Source organism: Lycium barbarum, chromosome 12 (genome assembly GCF_019175385.1).
Source record: "Lycium barbarum isolate Lr01 chromosome 12, ASM1917538v2, whole genome shotgun sequence".
NCBI classification, from domain to species: Eukaryota; Viridiplantae; Streptophyta; class Magnoliopsida; order Solanales; family Solanaceae; genus Lycium; species Lycium barbarum.
The window spans coordinates 3,949,381-3,968,657 of record NC_083348.1 but is presented as its reverse complement, the minus strand read 5'-3'; the positions used below and the strand labels follow the sequence as shown (position 1 = coordinate 3,968,657).

General features: G+C 39.8%; 2 protein-coding genes across 2 annotated transcripts; both read left to right on the top strand.

Moving 5' to 3' along the window:
* The first annotated feature begins 15,140 nt into the window (after window positions 1-15,140).
* LOC132624085 (uncharacterized) lies at window positions 15,141-15,611 on the top strand. The gene has a single exon (XM_060338915.1). The coding sequence runs from the start codon at window positions 15,141-15,143 to the stop codon at window positions 15,609-15,611; it is 471 nt and encodes a 156-aa protein (XP_060194898.1).
* Window positions 15,612-16,909: 1,298 nt separating this feature from the next.
* On the top strand, window positions 16,910-17,545 carry LOC132624083 (uncharacterized). Its single transcript, XM_060338914.1, has one exon. It carries the CDS (start codon window positions 16,910-16,912, stop codon window positions 17,543-17,545), a length of 636 nt encoding a protein of 211 aa, XP_060194897.1.
* Window positions 17,546-19,277: the final 1,732 nt, after the last annotated feature.

Below are 19,277 nucleotides of genomic sequence, written 5' to 3'. Positions count from 1 at the left end.
AATCAGCTTTCTTCATAAAGCTGTCAAACTTTAAATACCACTGTCTTGGAGCCTGTTTTAGTCCGTACAGACTCTTTTGAAGTTTGCACACCAGATTCTCCTTTCCTTTGATTTTGAATCCCTCCGGCTGTCGCATGTAGATTTCCTCGTCTAGATCACCGTGAAGAAATGCAGTTTTCACGTCCATCTGTTGCAGATGTAGATTTTCCTTTGCTACCAGCCCAAGAACAGTTCTGATAGTCACCATCTTGACTACGGGAGAGAATATCTCCGTATAGTCAATGCCTTCTTTCTGTTGAAATCCCTTTGCAACCAGCCTTGCTTTATAACGCTTGCTTCCATTGGGTTCTTCCTTTATCCGATAAACCCATTTGTTTTGCAATGCCTTTTTATCCTTTGGCAACTCGGATAATTCCCATGTATGATTTGCCGATAGTGAATCCATTTCATCCTTCATTGCCAGCTCCCACTTAGTCGATTCATCGACTTGCATTGCTTCTTCATAACATTCCGGCTCCCCTCTATCAGTGAGTAGAATGTAGTTGAGGGATGGAGAGTACCTGTGAAGCGGCTTCCTGATCCTGGATGATCTACGCAGCTCTGTGATTGGCGTCTGTTCATTTGTTTCAGAATCACCACTTTCATCAGCACCTTCTCGGATTGTTTGTTCCTCTGCCTCGGTTGTACCTGGCTGCGGCTCAGGTGCCGGAAAGTCCCTCAAATTGACTATTTCCGATTCCTTGTCCTGACATTCTGAATTCTTTTGCAGCTTGTCTTTGTACAGTACCTCTTCGTTAAAGACAACATTCCTGCTTCGGATGATCTTCCGATTTTGTTCATCCCAAAATCGGTACCCAAGCTCGGTGTCACCATAGCCAAAAAAGTAACACTTCTTTGATTTTGGATCAAGCTTGCTTCTAGCCGTATCATCATTATGAACATATGATAAGCAACCGAACACTTTCAGAAATGAAAGATTTACCTTCTTGCCACTCCAGACTTCTTCTGGAATTCTGAAATCCAAGGGAACTGACGGTCCTCGGTTAATTAAGAAGGCCGCGGTATTGACTGCATCTGCCCAGAATGTCTTGGGCAGTCCAGAGTGTATTCTCATACTCCGAGCACGCTCGTTCAATGTTCGGTTCATTCTTTCGGCTACTCCATTCTGTTGCGGCGTTCCAGGAATAGTCTTCATCATCTTGATCCCATTATCGGCACAGTACCGTTTGAAATCACCATCAGTGTATTCTCCGCCGTTGTCGGACCTCAAACACTTCAACTTGAGGTTTGTTTCATTCTCGACCATGGCTTTCCATCTTTTGAATACACTAAACACATCGGATTTATTTTTCATAAAATAAACCCATACCTTCCTGGTTGAATCATCAATGAAGGTCACGTAGTAGTGTGATCCTCCAAGGGAGGGTACAGTGGTAGGTCCCCACACGTCTGTGTGCACCAATTCCAGCTTTTCGACCTTCAACTCTCTGCCTGCACTTGAGAAGCTTACTCGCTTTTGTTTTCCGAGAATGCAGCTCTCACACGTATGAAGGTCCACCGTCTTCATCTCCGGAATTAAGCCATTTGTCACCAACAACTTCATCCCCTTCTGGCTGATATGCCCAAGCCGACAATGCCACAAATCTGTCTTCTTTGTGTTGTCAACCACAGCAACAATATCACGACAACTATCCGTCATGTAGAGAGTGCCAATCTTCTTTCCTCGGCCAACTACCATAGCACCTTTCGCCACCTTCCAAGACCCATTACCAAAGTTGAGATCATATCCCTCATCATCAAGCTGACCTACTGAAATCAGGTTTCGCATCAGCTTTGGAACATGTCTAACTTTTGTAATCTTCCACGAGGATCCATTTGACATCTTCAAATTAATGTCTCCCGTGCCAACAACGTCTAGCGGCTCTCCATCGGCTAAATAAACTTTGCCGAGATTCCCAGCCACGTAGTTTGTCATTATATCATGATGTGGGGTGGTATGAAAGGACGCTCCTGAGTCAAGCACCCAAGAGTCTATCGGGCTGTCAACCGATAGCAACAACGCATCGCTAATGTCTTCCGTAGCAGCGTTGATTCCAGCCCCCTTGTTGTCCTCCTTCTTTGGCGCCCTGCAGTTCTTCTTGAAGTGACCTGGTTTTCCACAGTTCCAACACTCATGTGTTCGTCCTGGTCTGGATTGACCCCTGCCATTCCTTGACTTCGATCTGCCCCTATTTCGGTTGTAGTTTCTGTCATAATTTCTGCTTCTGTTTTCAACATTAAAAGCAGAACTCGTCGATGCCTCTCCCGAATCTGTCCTGCGCACCTCCTCAGCAAGGATACGATCCCTAACATCATTGAACTTTAGTTTGTCACTGCCGACAGAATTACTAACCGCTGCTCTCATTGGCTCCCAACTATTTGGTAGGGATGCCAACAAAATTAGAGCTTGTACTTCATCATCGAAATCAATTTTTACCGATGACAATTGATTTACAATGGTATTGAATTCATTTATGTGTGCAGCAACATGAGCATTTTCCATCATCTTTAGATGAAATAGTTTCTTCATGAGAAATACCTTATTATTTGCCGAAGGTTTCTCATACATGTCAGACAATACCTTCATCATATCTGCGGTGGTCTTCTCCTTTGCCACGTTGTGAGCAACATTCTTCGACAGCGTCAGTCGAATGACTCCCAGAATTTGTCTGTCGAGGAGATCCCAATCTGCTTGCTTCATCTCCTCTGGTTTCGGACTCAGAGGTTCATGAAGCTTTCTGCCATATAAATAATCTTCAATTTGCATTCTCCAGAACGCAAAATCTGTACCATCGAATTTACCGATGCCGTGCGTCGTACCATCTTCGCCTCCCATCGTTTCTAAATCACAACACAACCTGTTGCTTTGATACCAGTTGTTAGGATTTAAATCCCAAATCCGACCTTTGTAAGCAGGTTCCCAGGAAAGATTGGAGGGTCACAGCTGGACCACTTAAATACCAACCTCCTTAGACAGAACCTACTTACGCCGTGATGTAAGCGAAGAATAAATAGCACACACAGATTTATAGTGGTTCACCCTCAATGTGAGAGCTACGTCCACGTTGCTGCTGCAGATCTTATTAAAGAAGAAATATTACAAGTGTTTACAACACTCAACCTCACAACCCCAATCCCAATTACACTCAAGAATTTTACCACAGAAAATTCTCTCAAAGACCTTCTCTTACTTAGGCCTTTCACTAAGAGTATTTCTCTTAGATTTTTTTCTCTCTTTGGGATGTGTTGTCTTCTTCAATTTGGTGTGTTTTACAAATGAACCATAAGCTACCTATTTATACGAATGAATTTCCTATGATGAGGTAAGCGCTTACATCACGACTATCATGAGGTAAGCGCTTACATCACGACTATGTGAACAAAAGAATTGACTTGTTTGGCCAATTCCACACCCAACAATGTGGTGCTGAGCAATTTTATGGCATAGCTGTATGCCTTTCAAAATCTCTTTTATAGCCTGGAGGGCCTGTCTGTCCAAGCTACATTTTAATGAGAATCTTTCCAGATTTGGCATCGTCAATGGTGATATCAACTGTAGCTGTTGCAACATAGCCACTAGAGATAGCATTCAACGCACTTTTATTGAAGGAGAGACAACCAAATATCTCTGGAATTTCTTTGGCTCCCCTTTGGGTGTTAGTCATAGAAATTGGCCTCTCAGAAGACTTCTGAAACACTGGAGAGATACTACTACTGTTAATAGTGTCCACAAGTTGCTTGTTAACATTGTACCATTTGCTATCTATTGGGAAATATGGAGAAATTGGACTGTTTATAGATTTGGGGACCAAAACAAGTTTTATATCAGGAAGATGGAGTACCATGCTAGCCGGACCATTAATTATGCTATAACCAAAGCTTTTCCAACTTGTAGTTTCAGCTGGCCTTGGCACAAACTAAGCAGTGATGTGGAGAAGTGGAGACTTAAAACAGTGTACTCACATGTTGTATCATTAGAACTTGCACTGGAGAAATGGTAGCTGCCTTCTCCAACTCCATTCAGTACAGTTCTCAGTTCTCATTACATTGTTGAAGCCATGGCAACTCTTAAAGGAATACAACAGTGTTTACAACTTAGATATAGAGATTTTCACCTTGAACTAGATTCTTAGATAACAGTCAATATGCTCAAGGCTAGGGATACCAACAATCTCAGGATAAAAGGGATTATCCTAAACTCTGTCAAAGCCATGGATCAGGCAGAGGTTGATGTCATCCATTGTTACACAGAAGCAAACCAAGTTGCTGATTTGCTCGCCAAAAATGCAGCAGGCAGTGGTAACTCCTTTCAATACACATCCTACCCTCAGCTTCCTGGAAATATCAAAGGTTCATTCTACATAGATACTTTGCAGCTTCCAAGTCTGAGGAGCAAAGTGGATAAAGCTTTTTTTTTTTTTTTTTGTGTTAGTTAGAATCTTCTATATTAGCATGAAGGGATGTATATTTTGTACAATGAACTGTTTGTCCCCATCATGTTCTCTTTTGACAGGTTGTTCACTCAACCTTATGTATTTCTGGATGTTTTGGTCCTTGTCCCCCTCCACTTCTATTGTTGATTTGATGAAATATACAAGGTAAGGGCCATCACCACCCCCCACCCCCCCACCCCACCAAAACATCCAATGATCACTAATCGAGGGTGATTTGACTTACTATATATATTAAAATGATATGTTCTATAATAATTAGAAATTTAATTATGTCTAGAGAGTTATATATATCAATCTTGTGTGTTTTCTTTTTTTTCTTTTTAATTTCTACAGTTTTTACTAATTTTTTATATAGCTTTATACTTTAATTGTTATTTTGAGTGTGAACCTTACAACCCAACATAAGATCTTAGTGATGGACTTGGAAATCAAGAGAAAAAGGAAGAGGAGGGTTGTGGAAAACTTGCCAAGGATTAAATGTTTTATTTCTAAATATTAAATTCATGGGGTTTACCTTCAAGAGTAAGTATGCCCCATGAACGTCTATTTTAAAAGCACTGGTTTCAGGGGTTCCTTTCAAGCACAAAATGCTAAAGGAAGATATTAATCTTGTTAAGTTATAGTACCTTTTTTTTTTTCTTTAATATAAAATTTGTCTCTAGTTTACCATTTAATATTGTACAAATATAGTAGTGTTTCGAGGACCATTACTTATTCTCAAACTCATTAGATCACGTGTCCGGAGCTCTCATATGATACAATAAAGGATTAGTTTTTATATTTAAATAGTGTTAAAGTATCTTATTATAATTTAATTAATTAATTATTCTTTTTAGCCAAATAGTAGTTCTTTGAGGACCATTTCTAGTTCTCAAACTCATTAGATCGTGTGTCCGAGGGTCTCATATGATATAATGAAAGATTAGTTTCATGTTTAAATAGTTACGTCCCTTATTATAATTTAATTAATTGCTTTTTTAGTCAAATAGTAACATAGCATGTATAGCAAGTGTTCGATTATTGACAAATGATTAGTTGCATTGACATCGGCTAATTTATGATATACTTGTCTATAGTCCATCATCAACATAGAGGATAGTCTATGATCGTTGGTGAAGTGGTTGAGCTTTTACAGCAATGAAAAAATTAATTGGAGATAACAATGACTGAATTGGACAACAATGACTGGGAGCTAGGGATGACAATGGTTGAATTGGAGAAGCTTTTTGTAGTTCGGGAGTGATTTTACCATGAAAAACCTAGAATTTCTGCTGGGTAAAGGGATTTGAAGAGGGGGGGGGGGGGGGTAACTTTTGGAGGAAAGAAAACTGATTTTTATTTCTATTTGGGTTTTTCAAAACTTTGGAGATGTGGACAATTGTAATTTTGTTTTTCAAGACTTCGGGAAGGGATTTAAGTCTTTTAAGCCTTTAGGGAAGGGGACTATTTTGTATTTTTCAAACTTTGAATCTAGGGTTGAAAACCTTTAAACTTGATTTGCTGATGTCATAAAGGGGGAGGGGGTGTATTTCACCAATTTCCAAGACTCATGGTGTAGTTTTTCAATTGTAGACTCAAAGAGGTTTCTTTGCCAAGAGACCCGAGTAACTATGGGAATAGGGACTAAAATTCTTAACTAAATTATATATTTGCACCCTACATAGATATGCCATTTCTTAGAATCAGCATTTAAGTTTCAACCACAAAAAGAAAAGGAATACTATGTTCTTTATCTTTTTTGACGAAACTCGTTAATTTTATAGTAATAAGTTGATTTAGTACGTACATCGGTACATCATACATGCATCGTCTTTATTTTATCTTTTATTTTTTTGAGGGGTTCACTTCAGAGGGAGCCCTTTCAACGCCTCAAGCGCAAAGAGGGTTTAGCTCCGATAGTTTAACTTACGTTTACTACTTGTTGTCCCAACTCGTTTTTGGATCAGTTCAACATAAAAGTAAGCGCTAGAATTTATGACCTCTTACGTACTTCCAATATAGCACTGCACTTCACAAGCCATCACAACTCTGATTCATAAACAGCCCGTGAAGGGTGTAACTATCTTTAAAAGTTTAAATTGTTGGAGAGAGTATATTTTTATCTACTTAATTATATCTTCAACATTCACATGTTACAATTCGCAAATACAATAAAAAACATGGGGAAAATAAAACAGACTCTGTATGCTATGTACACTAGAGGGCAAGATACTTGCATGCAAGACCGAGAGACACAGTGTGTGTGTGAGAGAGAGAGAGAGAGAGACCTGTTTGAAACTTTTGAGAAAGATGTGAAGCTAAAATCAGCTCAAAGGGAGCTGGGAGAAGAGACAAGATAGAGGAGCTCTTTGGACCTCAATGGCTTTCTCAACTTATTAGTTTTCTGCTAGTGGACAGATAGGAAAGAGTCCTTAAAGACAGATAGGAAAGAGTCATTAAATAGAGTGGAGAAAAAAGATCGTACTAAATGAAGCAAATGTAAAGGGCTTACGAATCCAAGTCCTAAAATATCCTAACTATATCTTTTAACTTTAATGCGGAGACGTGAGAATTTAGGGGTCGGTTGGTACGATGGATAAGCAAACATAGTCGTGGGATAAAAATTTAGTACCATCTTGTTCCACGTTTGGTTGGGATAAAATTACAGGATAACTAATTCCGGATTAGTTATCCCAGTATTAAAGTGTTATTTTATCCCACGTAGAGGGTGGAATAAAAATCCTGGGATAACTTGTTCTCCAACCAAACGAATCCTTAAGGTTATAAGCTTTTTCCTTCGTTCACTTTTCCTTGTCCATTATACTAAAAATAAATTTTCACTTTTACTTGTCCACTTTAGCATATCAAGAGAAAGACAAACTTTTTTTTTCTTGTTTTACCCTTAGCATTTATTACTCATTTTTCAAATCTATTGAGACTATACACCAATTAATATGAGTATTATGGTAAAATATATACTTTATTTATTAATTTTTAAGGAACATGCAAAGTTGATAGTGGATAAGTAAAAGTGAACGGAAGAAGTATTTCTATTGGCCAACCAACAAATAGGTTTGCTTGTCTAATTAACTATTTTTTAAAAAAATTATTTTTATTACATAGGGTAGAGAAAGAGGATTACAATATGGGATTCGAACCCTCACCAATAAAGTGAGAGTTCAGGTAGTCATCCAACTGAGCTACTAGATCCATTGGTCCATACATTTAACTATTTTTTCTTGGTCTATACATCACAGGAATTGCGCAAAAGGCGTCAGAAAATGTTTTGTTTATCCTTGACCATTAATGAGCAGAATAAATTGTGCAACCAAATTGGTTGAGATTTTCCAATCAGGGCTTATGTCCTTTACGAGTGCGGGCCCAACAATTGATATTACGATATTGTATGGGAAATTTGCACGATTTTCCTTCATACAGATTGATCTTTAATTTTTGCCTTTTACTTAAAAAAGTGGTTAAAAATATTTTAAATATTTGAGTTTGAAACTCAGTAGAGTCAAAAATTAAAAAAAAAAAAATCGCAAGGCATAGGTTTCTATGAACCTATGCCTATTCGGGCGAAGTTACATAGAACCTATACCAAAAACAGCAGACTTTGCCTTGTAAGACAAACTTTTAGTTATGCCTAAAAATCTGCCGGAGAAGGGCAGATTTTGCCTTAAGGCATAACTAAAAGTCTGTCGCATAAGGCAGACTTTTTGCAAAAGTCTTGCCTTGTGGTTTTTTTTTTACTGAGCGAGGATTCGAACCCAGAACCTCAAGGTATTTTCGGCCACTTTTTTAAACTAAGGACAAAAAATAAAAAACCAGCAATTTGAGGACAAAAATTAAAGACCACCCCAAAAGAAGGCCAATCCGCACAAAAATATGATATTGTTTTGCTTGCACATTTTGACGCTGCAGCTAAAGACATATATTGAAATTCTTAAACAATACTTACCATTTAGTGAAACAACAGAATAACTATGATTTCGGAAGAAGTAGAACTGAAATACTAAGAAACAAATTCGGCATTTCCCTTCATATTCATGATCCACAAACACACCCGACAAAACAATGTTGTCTTCAAATATACATGCATCCAGATTAGTTCCAAAGAGATATTTGTCACCTCTAATATGGTTCAAAACCAGGCTTATAATCTTGAAATTATACCAGATAGATAATCTCATTTTTATATCGGATAAATAATCTCACGATAAATTTTATTTTAATTTGCTTGAACAAATTTTAATTCCAAATTTTATGTTGGGATAACCCCTTAGTCCTGTAACCAAACGACCCCTTTGTATCTCAATTTCTTCCATACCCATAAGCTTGTGTTTTGTAAGAATGTATCGCCATATTTATATCTCTACCCATAAGCTTGTCTTTTGTAAGAATGCATCACTATATCGATATTCAGAACAGGTCTTGAAGGTTATTACCTCAGTCCTCAAGGACTCTCAAAATGCATTATTAAGTGAAACAACCGGAAATCCTACGTGGGAAGAAGTTATGGTACTGAAAAAAGTGACCACGGAATTACAAAATTAAAAAGTCGAGGATGTGTCAACTGTCAATTACACTTCATTGAAGTTTAACGGAGTTAATGAATTATGTTCAAACAATGCCTTCTATTAATTCTTTGTACTAATGAGATACTTTGATCAAATAAATTTTATGTTACTACAAGCACAGAAAAACGTAGATGCGAGATCAATCACAGTGTATACGGTAAAATCCGAATCTATTTGCGTCCGGTAAGTGCTGAGGTTAAGTTTAAAGTTGTCCGACATCATATCAAGGGCGAATAGGGTCGTGACAGTCAATAGGGACGGAAAGTCGTGGGGTCGTGAATACCTTCAACTATGCATCAACACCGAAGTTATTCTACCGAGCACGGAAAACCTGAGCCTAAAGAGTGCATTCAATATAGGTTCGGATAATCAGTTATGGAGCAAGCCATGCGTCATCTGACCGTTCCGCCACTTGCGCTGACAACAGTACGTGTGTCAGACCATATGGACGCAACCTTATCCATTTTAGGGTTTTTCTAGAAGGGCTTTTCCTACATTGTACTAGGGCCCATTTACTGTTAGCTATAAATAGATGGTTACTCTTTCCTTTTTCAGTTTAGCTTTTCACCATTCTACATATTGTAATCAGCAAAGTGGCAAAGGAATTTTCTTAAGCATATTGGCTCGGTTGAAGGAAGAATCCTCCAGACCGGACCAATTCACAGCATTTATCAACTTGTCTTCTTTAGTTCCCATTATTGTTATTTGCTAATACGTACCTCTACTTACTTATTACTGTCTTATATTATAAATTAAATCTAACCACATATCCTATCAACCACTTACAAATTTAATTGTTACCCACTATTTGGGGGTAAACATTTTGGCGCCCACCGTGGGGGATAGGATAATAGTGGTGGTTTAATTTTCTACTTCATTTTCACTTGTTGTTTGAAAGTTTGCAGATTTGCTGAAAATACGTTCGAAATGACAAACAACGGTCATTCCGGGCATGTGGACAACAATGAGATAGTTGCTGAAAACGAAACAACAGCGGGTTACGAAACCCACCTGCTGATCCAGCCGACCCAAATGCTGTCAACTCAAGAGAAGGCCTTAACCGGAAGAATACCGTCAACCAGGAGAATGCCGCCCTTCCGACTACAGACCCTTTAAATAGCCATAACTCAACTACTTTGCCTCGGGCGAAGGCCCAGAAAGCACCGGATATACCGGATGAGATAAACTTACGTTTAATATTTAAAATGTTGCAGGACTAGGCGATCGCCATAGCTCAGCTTCAGAGCAAAGACGACAAAGTAGCTTCGGCAAAGCCAAAAAGGGTTACCGAACCAATGCGAGAGGAAACACGGATAATCGAGAGCAACAGATCTGGGGCCTGTTCGTCTATCGAGGTTTTGAAGATGCTTGAAACTTTGGAAAAATGGGTTGATTCAATGGAGAAAAGGGTGGAAACATATAACTCTCGGGTGGATCAGATCCCGGGAGCACCCTCGATCTTGAAGGGACCAGATTCAAAGAGATACATTCAAAGGCCCTTCCCATCGAGTGCGGCCCCAAAGTTGATCCCCAAAAGGTTCAAGATGCCGGATATTCCAAAATATGATGGGAAAACGGACCCACAGGAGCACGTGACCTCGTACACTTGTGCCATAAAAGGCAATGATGTCGAGGAGGATGAAATAGAGTCGGTATTACTGAAAAAGTTTGGTAAAGCATTGTCCAAAGGAGCACTGACTTGTTATGACCATCTACTCGAGCATTCCATCACTCCTTTTGAGATGCTCGCAGATGCGTTCATCAAAGCCCATGCCGGGGCCAAGAAGGTACAGGCCAGAAAGGCTGATATTTTTAGAATCACCCAAAGAGATAATGAGATGCTACGTGAATTCGTGAACCGGTTCCAAAGGGAACAGATGGAACTTCCCTCGGTCCCAGAAGAATGGGCGGCACAAGATTTCACTAAGAGGCTCAATCCCCGAAGCTCAACTGCCTCGTTCAAATTAAAGGAGAACTTATTGGAGTACGAGGCAGTAACTTGGGCAGATGTCCATAACAGGTATGAGTCCAAGATTCGGGTAGAGGATGACCAACTTGAACTCCTCCCGGGTCCAATAAATGGAAGCAAGGGCTCTGAAATGTCGAGGAGAAATTATGAACCGGAGACAAGGCCATAGAGGGAAAGGTATCGACCATACTCCCAACCGGAGAAATCAAGCTTTAGGTCGGATAAAGGAAGAAGTGGCCCTAGCCATATCTCGAGTAGAGGTGATAAGAGAGCTGATCGTGGGTCAAACAGCCAAGGATTGCTATTTAGAGGCGATGTCAGTAGTTCAGCCAGCAATGGAGACATACCGAGGTTATCAGAGTACAACTTCAACATCAACATATCAAACTTTGTCTCGACTATCGGACGTATCACATAAGCCAGGTGGCCAAGGCCGTTAAGATCCGATCCAGCTCAAAGGGATCCGAGCGTGATGTGTGTGTACCATGAAACTCATGGCCATAGAATCGAGGACTGCCGCCAATTAAGGGAGGAGGTGGCTCGGTTGTTGAAAAATGGTCACCTCCGAGAATTCCTGAGTGAGCGAGCTAAAAGCCACTACAAAGGAAGGGAAAATCACAAACAGGCTGAGCCCGTGGAACCACAGCACGTGATCAATATGATAATAAGAGGAACGGATATGCTATGAGGGCCGATGATGAAAAGAACAATGGTTTTGATTATACAAGAAAAGCGGACCACGGATTACATGCCCGAGGGGTCTATCTCCTTCAACGATGAGGATGCAGAAGGCATCATTCAACCGCACAATGATTCATTGGTAATCTCTATTCTTATTTTTAAATCATAAGTTAAACATATTTTGATTGACCCAGATAGTTCAGCCAACATTATCCGATGGAGAGTGGTAGAACAACTGAAGTTGCTGAATCAAATCATTCCGGTAGCTCGGGTGCTTAGCGGATTCAATATGGCAAGTGAAACTACAAAAGGAGAAATTTATTTACCGGTCAACATCGACGGGACCATACAATAGCCCTTGTTCTATGTCATCGAGGGGGAGATGAAATATAATGCTTTACTCGACAGACCGTGGATTCATAGCATGAGGGCGGTGCCATCGACATTACATCAGATGTTGAAGTTCCCAACTTCGGAAGGGATAAAAAATGTCCGCGGTGAACAACCCGCAGTAAGGGAAATGTTCTCGGTCGAAGAAGCCCCCTTCGTTTTGAAGACACCGGTTCAAAAGGCTAACGAGCCAATCAAAGACAAGGACACCAAATAGCAATTAAATAATACGAGCTCAAATGGAGAGTAGAATGAGATGAGCCCGGATTTCGAAGAGGATGATTTTGGTGTGCCCAGATAATTCATATTACTAGATGATTCAGATGCGACCAAATCTACTTTGGAGGAGTTGGATCAGATCATCTTGTTCGTGCATTTACCGGATAGAAAGGTATACCTGGGCACGAGGCTGACCTCGGAGCTCAGGAACAAGTTAATTAAATTTCTTCAAGCTAATGCCGATTGTTTTGCGTGGTCCCATATAGACATGACAGGTGTGCCACCGGAAGTTACAACACATAAGCTCAGCCTTGATAGGAAATTCACTCCGGCAAACAGGAAAGAAGACCGATGGCAAAATCAAAGCATGCCTTCGTTAAAGATGAGGTAACAAAGCTTTTAAAAATAGGCTCTATTCGAGAGGTTAAATATCTTGACCGGATGGCCAACATCGTCGTTGTGCCGAAGAAAGGTAACAAATTTAGAATGTTCATTGACTATAAAGATCTAAACAAAGAATGCCCGAAGGATTCATTGCATGCCTGAGGGATTCATTCCCTATGCCTCACATCGATCGAATGATTGATGCGACGGCCGGGCATGAGATGTTAAGTTTTCTCGATGCCTACTCCGGGTACAACCAGATTTGGATGCACCCGGAGGATCAGGAGAAAACTTCTTTTATTACCTGATATGGGACTTATTGTTACAATGTCATGCCATTTGGATTAAAAAATGCCGGAGCAACTTATCAACGCCTAGTTAACCAAATGTTCGAAGAACAGATAGGTAAAACAATGGAGGTTTACATTGATGATATGTTAGTTAAGTCCCTGGAAATAGAGGACCATTTAAAACATTTGCAGGATACCTTCGATGTACTTTGCAAATACAACATGAAGCTGAACCCGGAGAAGTGTGCTTTCGGGGTCCGATCTGGCAATTTTTTTTGCTTTATTGTATCAAATCGGGGGATTGAAATTAACCCGAATAAAATCAAAACCATTGAGGACATTGAAGTGGTAAACAACGTGAAGGTAGTGCAAAGGCTGACCGGAAGGATAACAGCTCTGAGCCGGTTCATCTCTAGGTCATCAGATAAAAGTCACCGTTTCTTCTCTCTGCTGAGGAAGAAGAATGACTTCGTTTGGACACCAGAATGTCAAAAGGCCTTGCAAGAGTTGAAGCGATACTTGTCGAGCCCACCCTTGCTGCACACGCCGAAGGTAGATGAACAACTGTTCCTATATTTAGCAGTATCCGAGGTTGCGGTGAGCAGCGTCTTGGTCAAAGAAGAAGGAGGTATACAATTTCCAATCTATTATGTAAGTAGGACATTAGGGGATGCACAAACCCGTTATCTGCACCTCAAAAAATTATCCTTGGCATTGGTAAGTGCTTCAAGGAAGCTAATACCTTACTTTCAATGTCACCCCATATATGTGGTAACTACTTACCCGTTAAAAATGTCATGCATAAACCGGAACTATCGGGTAGATTGACCAAATGGGCCATAGAGATTAGCGGTTATGATATCGAGTATAAGCCTAGAACGACTATTAAATCTCAAATCGTATCTGATTTTGTAGCAGACTTTACCCCCGCCATGATTCCCGAGGTAGAGAAATAGCTCTTGTTAACTTCGAGAAAGGCTTCGGGTATCTGGACCCTATATATAGGCGGGGCATCGAACCTAAAGAGGACCGGGTTGGGCATTGTTCTTAAGGCCCCCGCAAGTGACGCTATTAGACAATTAATCAGAACCATGAAATTAACTAACAATGAAACCGAGTATGAGGCTATGATTGCAGGTCTAGAATTGGCTCAGAGTTTAGGGGCTGAAGTGATCGAAGCAAAGTGTGACTTCCTTCTGGTCATCAACCAAGTCAATGGCGTCTTCGAGGTCAATGATGAACGAATGCAAAGATACTTGGAAAAAACTCAAGTAATATTGCATCGGTTTAAAAAATGGACCATGCAACATGTACCGAGGGAGCAGAAAAACGAGGCAGATGCATTGGCCAACTTAGGCTCATCAATTGAAGCGGAAGAGTTCAATTCTGGCACGGTCATCCAATTGATGAACTCGGCAGTGGAAAATGGTCAAGCTGAGATAATGCAATGGGTCTGACATGGGATTGGAGCAACAAATACATCGACTACTTGCGTGATGGAAACTCCCAAATGACCCAAAATAATCGAGGTCCCTTCGAACCAAAGCAGCCCGATACTGCTTGGTAGACGATCAATTATATCGCTAGTATTTCTACGGACCTTTGGCTAAGTGATTAGGACCCAGAGAAAGGGACTATGTGATGAGAGAGGTTCACGAAGGAACATGCGGTAACCACTACGGTGCCGAAGCCTTAGTTCGAAAGATTATCAGGGCAGGGTATTACTGGAACCAAATGGAAGAAGACGCGAAAAGCTTTATCCGTAGATGTGATGGGTGCCAAAAGCATGCGCCAATGATACACCAACCGGGGGAGTTACTGCACCCGGTCTTGTCCCCTTGACCTTTTATGAAATGGGGAATGGATCGGTCCTTTACCATGGGCCCCACATTGAACATACCAGATCTAATGGAGGAGCCAAACGACCATTTCGTTTCCTGAATATTCTTGCTGAGCATGCTGATTTTATGGAGACAGTGGGCATCATAGGGAGCACACAGGTGCAGGGAAGTGCCACGTACAGGGTATGGCAAAAGCTTAGGCTTTGTAAAGAGCCACTGGAAATTTTAATGCACACTCACATGGGAAGTCTAGATAGAAGAGTGCAAGAGCAAGAGAGAGGCTGCAAATAATTCAAGCACAAGTGACCCAAACAATGCATAATGTTTTGGATCAGGGACTTGCACAACAGGAGAAGGAAGCTTTAGCAAACTTGCAAAGATGGTCAGAACTTCAAGAGCGGACCCTAAAACAGAAATCAAAAGCACACTGGATCAATTATGGGGATGAAAATAATAAGTATTTTTTTGCATGTATGAAGGCCATATCCAGTTCAAACAACATATCTGTACTTAAAGATGGGTCAGGGAAAACACTATTCCAACATAAAGAGATAGAAAATGAAATTATGAACTTCTATAAGGGTTTACTTGGGTCTCAGGCAGAGCAACTCCCAGCTATTGATGTAAGGGTGATAAGGAATGGACCTAGACTATCTCCAGCACAACAAAGAGACCTATGTGCACCTGTAACACAAATGGAGATTAAGAGAGCATTATTTGATATTGATGAGAATAAAGCACCAGGAATTGACGGGTTTAACTCTTGTTTCTTCAAGAAGGCATAGGATACAGTTCAAGATGATATGTATAAGTCAGTGCAGGAAGTTTTTCTGCGAAATAAACTTCTAAGAGCTGTAAACAACACTGTTGTGACCTTGATTCCAAAAACTTCTTACCCTGAGACAGTTAGGGATTTCAGGCCAATAACTTGTTGTTCCACCATGTATAAGATCATATCAAAGGTGATATCTAACAGAATTAGGGGAGTTATTGATGGACTGGTAGGTCTAAACCAATCAGCTTTCATACCAGGGAGAGTTATATCTGATAACATCTTGATTAGTCATGAGCTAGTCAAAGGGTATACAAGGAAGCAAATTTCACCTAGATGTATGATCAAAGTGGACATCCAGAAGGATTATGATTCAGTTGAATGGTGTTTCATCCAACAAATACTGATAGAATTGGGGTTTCCTGAACAGATAGTGAGATGGATCATATTGTGTGTGCAAACTGTCAGCTACAACTTTCAAATTAATGGTATTCTCTCAGATAACATGGTGGCTAGAAGAGGGTTGAGACAAGGGCACCCCAGGTCCCCCTACTTGTTTGGGATACTTATGGAATATCGGAACAGATACCTCAATACACTGAAGAGGATCCTGATTTTAATTATCATCCAAGGTACCAAAGACTGGGAATTACTCACTTATGTTTTGCTGATGACCTCCTCATGTTCACAAGAGGAGATATAAGATCTGTCCAACTATTGAAAGATAGGTTTGCTATGTTCTCTGAAGCTTCAGGGTTGAAAGCCAACTTAAACAAAAGTCAAGTATACTTTGGTGGTGTGGATAATGATACAAGGGAAGCAATTATATCCCTGCTTGGGTATGAGATTGGTGAGCTATCTTTCAAATATTTAGGGGTGCCATTATCTACAAAAATACTCACTGTAGCCCAATGTCAACCTTTGGTGGATAAGATAACAGCTAGAATCACATCATGGATGGCTAGAGGAATGTCCTATGCAGGTAGAGTTCAAATGATTTGATCAGTACTATTTGGTATTCAGGCATACTGGTCTCAGCTCTTTCTCTTGCCCCAAAAAGTGATCAAACTCATTGAAGCAACATGCAGAAGCTACCTATGGACAGGAGAGGCAACCATATCAAGGAGGGCACTCGTAGCTTGGGAAAAAGTTTGCCTTCCCAAAGGTGCAGGGGGTTTGAATTTCATTAATCTTAAGATATGGAACCAATCAGCAATATGTAAACTGTTATGGGCTCTCAGTTAACAAAAGGAAAAGTTATGGATCACCTGGGTGCAAACATACTACATCAAGAACCAAGACTGGCTAACAATGGAGCCTCCTAGGCAGGCAGCATGGATGATCCGGAAGATCTTTCACATGAGGAAATTTTGGCCAATGCTTGCAAGTCAACAACAACTACAGGACAGAGGTAAATTTCAGATCAAGTGTGCTTACAAAATACTAAGAGGGGCTGTCACAACTGTTCCATGGAGAGGACTAGTGTGCCATAATGTGGCATGTCCAAAACATGTGTTCATACTATGGTTGGCACTCCTTGGTAGAATGAGAACAAAAGATCTGCCGTTAAAATGGGGTATGGGAATTAATGGCACTTGTGTATTGTGCAACAACCAGCCTGAGACCATTGAACATCTTTATTTTGAGTGCACATATTCTCATGAAATATGGCTGAGGATTTTGCAATGGTTGGGTTGGCAGAGGACTATCTTAGATTGGGGGAGAGAATGGAATTGGGTTCAACAACATAGCAAGTCGAAAAATCCTAGAAATGTGCTGAAGGCTTGCTTTGCAGCAGTGGTATATGAAGTTTGGTGTGAAAGGAACTCTAGAGTATTTCAAAGCAAAACAGTCACCATGGATAAGATGATACATATGATACAAACTAATATGTGCATACGAGTTAGGGAAAATAGGAACTTGTTTGATACTATTTGTTCTTTATAGGTTATGTTTGTTTGGAGATAGAGGAGACTTATAGGTGAAATGAGATGGGCAATCGGGATGTGGTGTGCTCTGGTTATGTACAGTGACTACTTGGTGATTAATAAAATATCTGTTAATTGTCAAAAAAAAAATACATATATAAATTAAAAAAATATTAAATATTGATATAATATCAACACAATGATTTAAATATACTAAAAATCTACAACCAAAACAAAATTCAAAATCATTCCACAATTTATAAAAGTCTATGCCATACGTGGAAGCTAACTTTATACTACGTAAAATAAAGTAAAAGAATTCTTAATTAAAAATTAATGGATTAATGAGGATTATACTTGGTAATATGTATTTATGGTAGGAATATTTGTCTTGAAAAATAATTTTTGGCTTCTCCCCAACCGCAGAAAAATTGCTTCTGCTTCTATTTAAAAGTAGTTTTACTATTTGGCCAAATAGCTCAAATATCCCAAAAAAATGTTTTTTCTCCCCCCCCCCCAAAAAAAAAAAACACTTTTGACCTCAAAATGCTAGGCCAAATAGACTCTTAATCTTGAAGACACAAAAATCTCAGAGTAGAACCACTAGAAAAAAACGTTCCTGGGCGTTACTATTACTATTAATTAATAATTAATAATTAATAATTAATAATTAATGATAAAATAAGTAAGAAGAAATGCACTTAGTAACTGCATAACGGAGATATCTATATATTTGGGTCTTGGGTGTTTGCGTTTGGGTATTTGAATTTGATACTTCTCCCCTTTACAAGTTTGAGGAGGAGGAGCAATATGTGGTCGTGGTTGGGAGAGGTTAAGAACTTTAAGAACTCTTTCTCTTTTATTTATTTATTTATTTATTTTTTTGCGTTTTTGTTTATTTTATATTTTATATCTCTCACGTTCAAAAGATGAAAGTTGCCGAGATGAGAATGTTGAGATGGATGTGTGGGCACACTAGGAGGTACAGGATTAGGAATGAGGCTATCCGGGACAAGATGGGAGTGACCCCAGTGGAAGACAAGATGCGGGAAGCGAGACTGAGATGGTTTGGACATGTGAAGAGGAGAGACACAGATGCCCCAGTGCGGAGGTGTGAGAGGTTGGCCATGGATGGTTTCAGAAGAGGTAGGGGTAGGCCGAAGAAGTATTGGGAAGAGGTGATTAGACATGACATGACGCAGTTACAGCTTACCGAAGACATGACCTTAGATAGGAGGGTATAGAAGACTCAGATTAGGGTAGAAGGCTAGTAGATAGTTTTGTTTATCCTTTCATATATACTAGTAGTCACATTATCGTGCTATAGTTTCTTGTGCTTGGATTTCTGCTACTATCTATTATTTTCTGTACTTTGATTATCTTATTTTATCTTTGGTAGCTACTATCCCTTTGCAAATTGCTTCATCATGACTTAGTCGCTTTCGTTATTTTCATTTCTATATCGCTTTGAATTCTTGGCCTTATCTGACCTCTTTTTATGCTTTCTATTGAGCCGATGGTCTTTCGGAAACAGCCGTCCTACCTTGATAGGAGTAAGTTCTTCGTACACTCTACCCTCCCCAGACCCCACGTTAGGGGATTTCACTTGGCTCTTGTTGTTATTGTATAAGTGTAGTTCCTCTGTTTAATTTACTGATTATTATGGATTATTTTATATTGATTTTAGGCATTTTGCATAGGAAAGTAATTTGAAAAAGGTTTCAGGAGAATTCAACATCAATTGTTTCGGA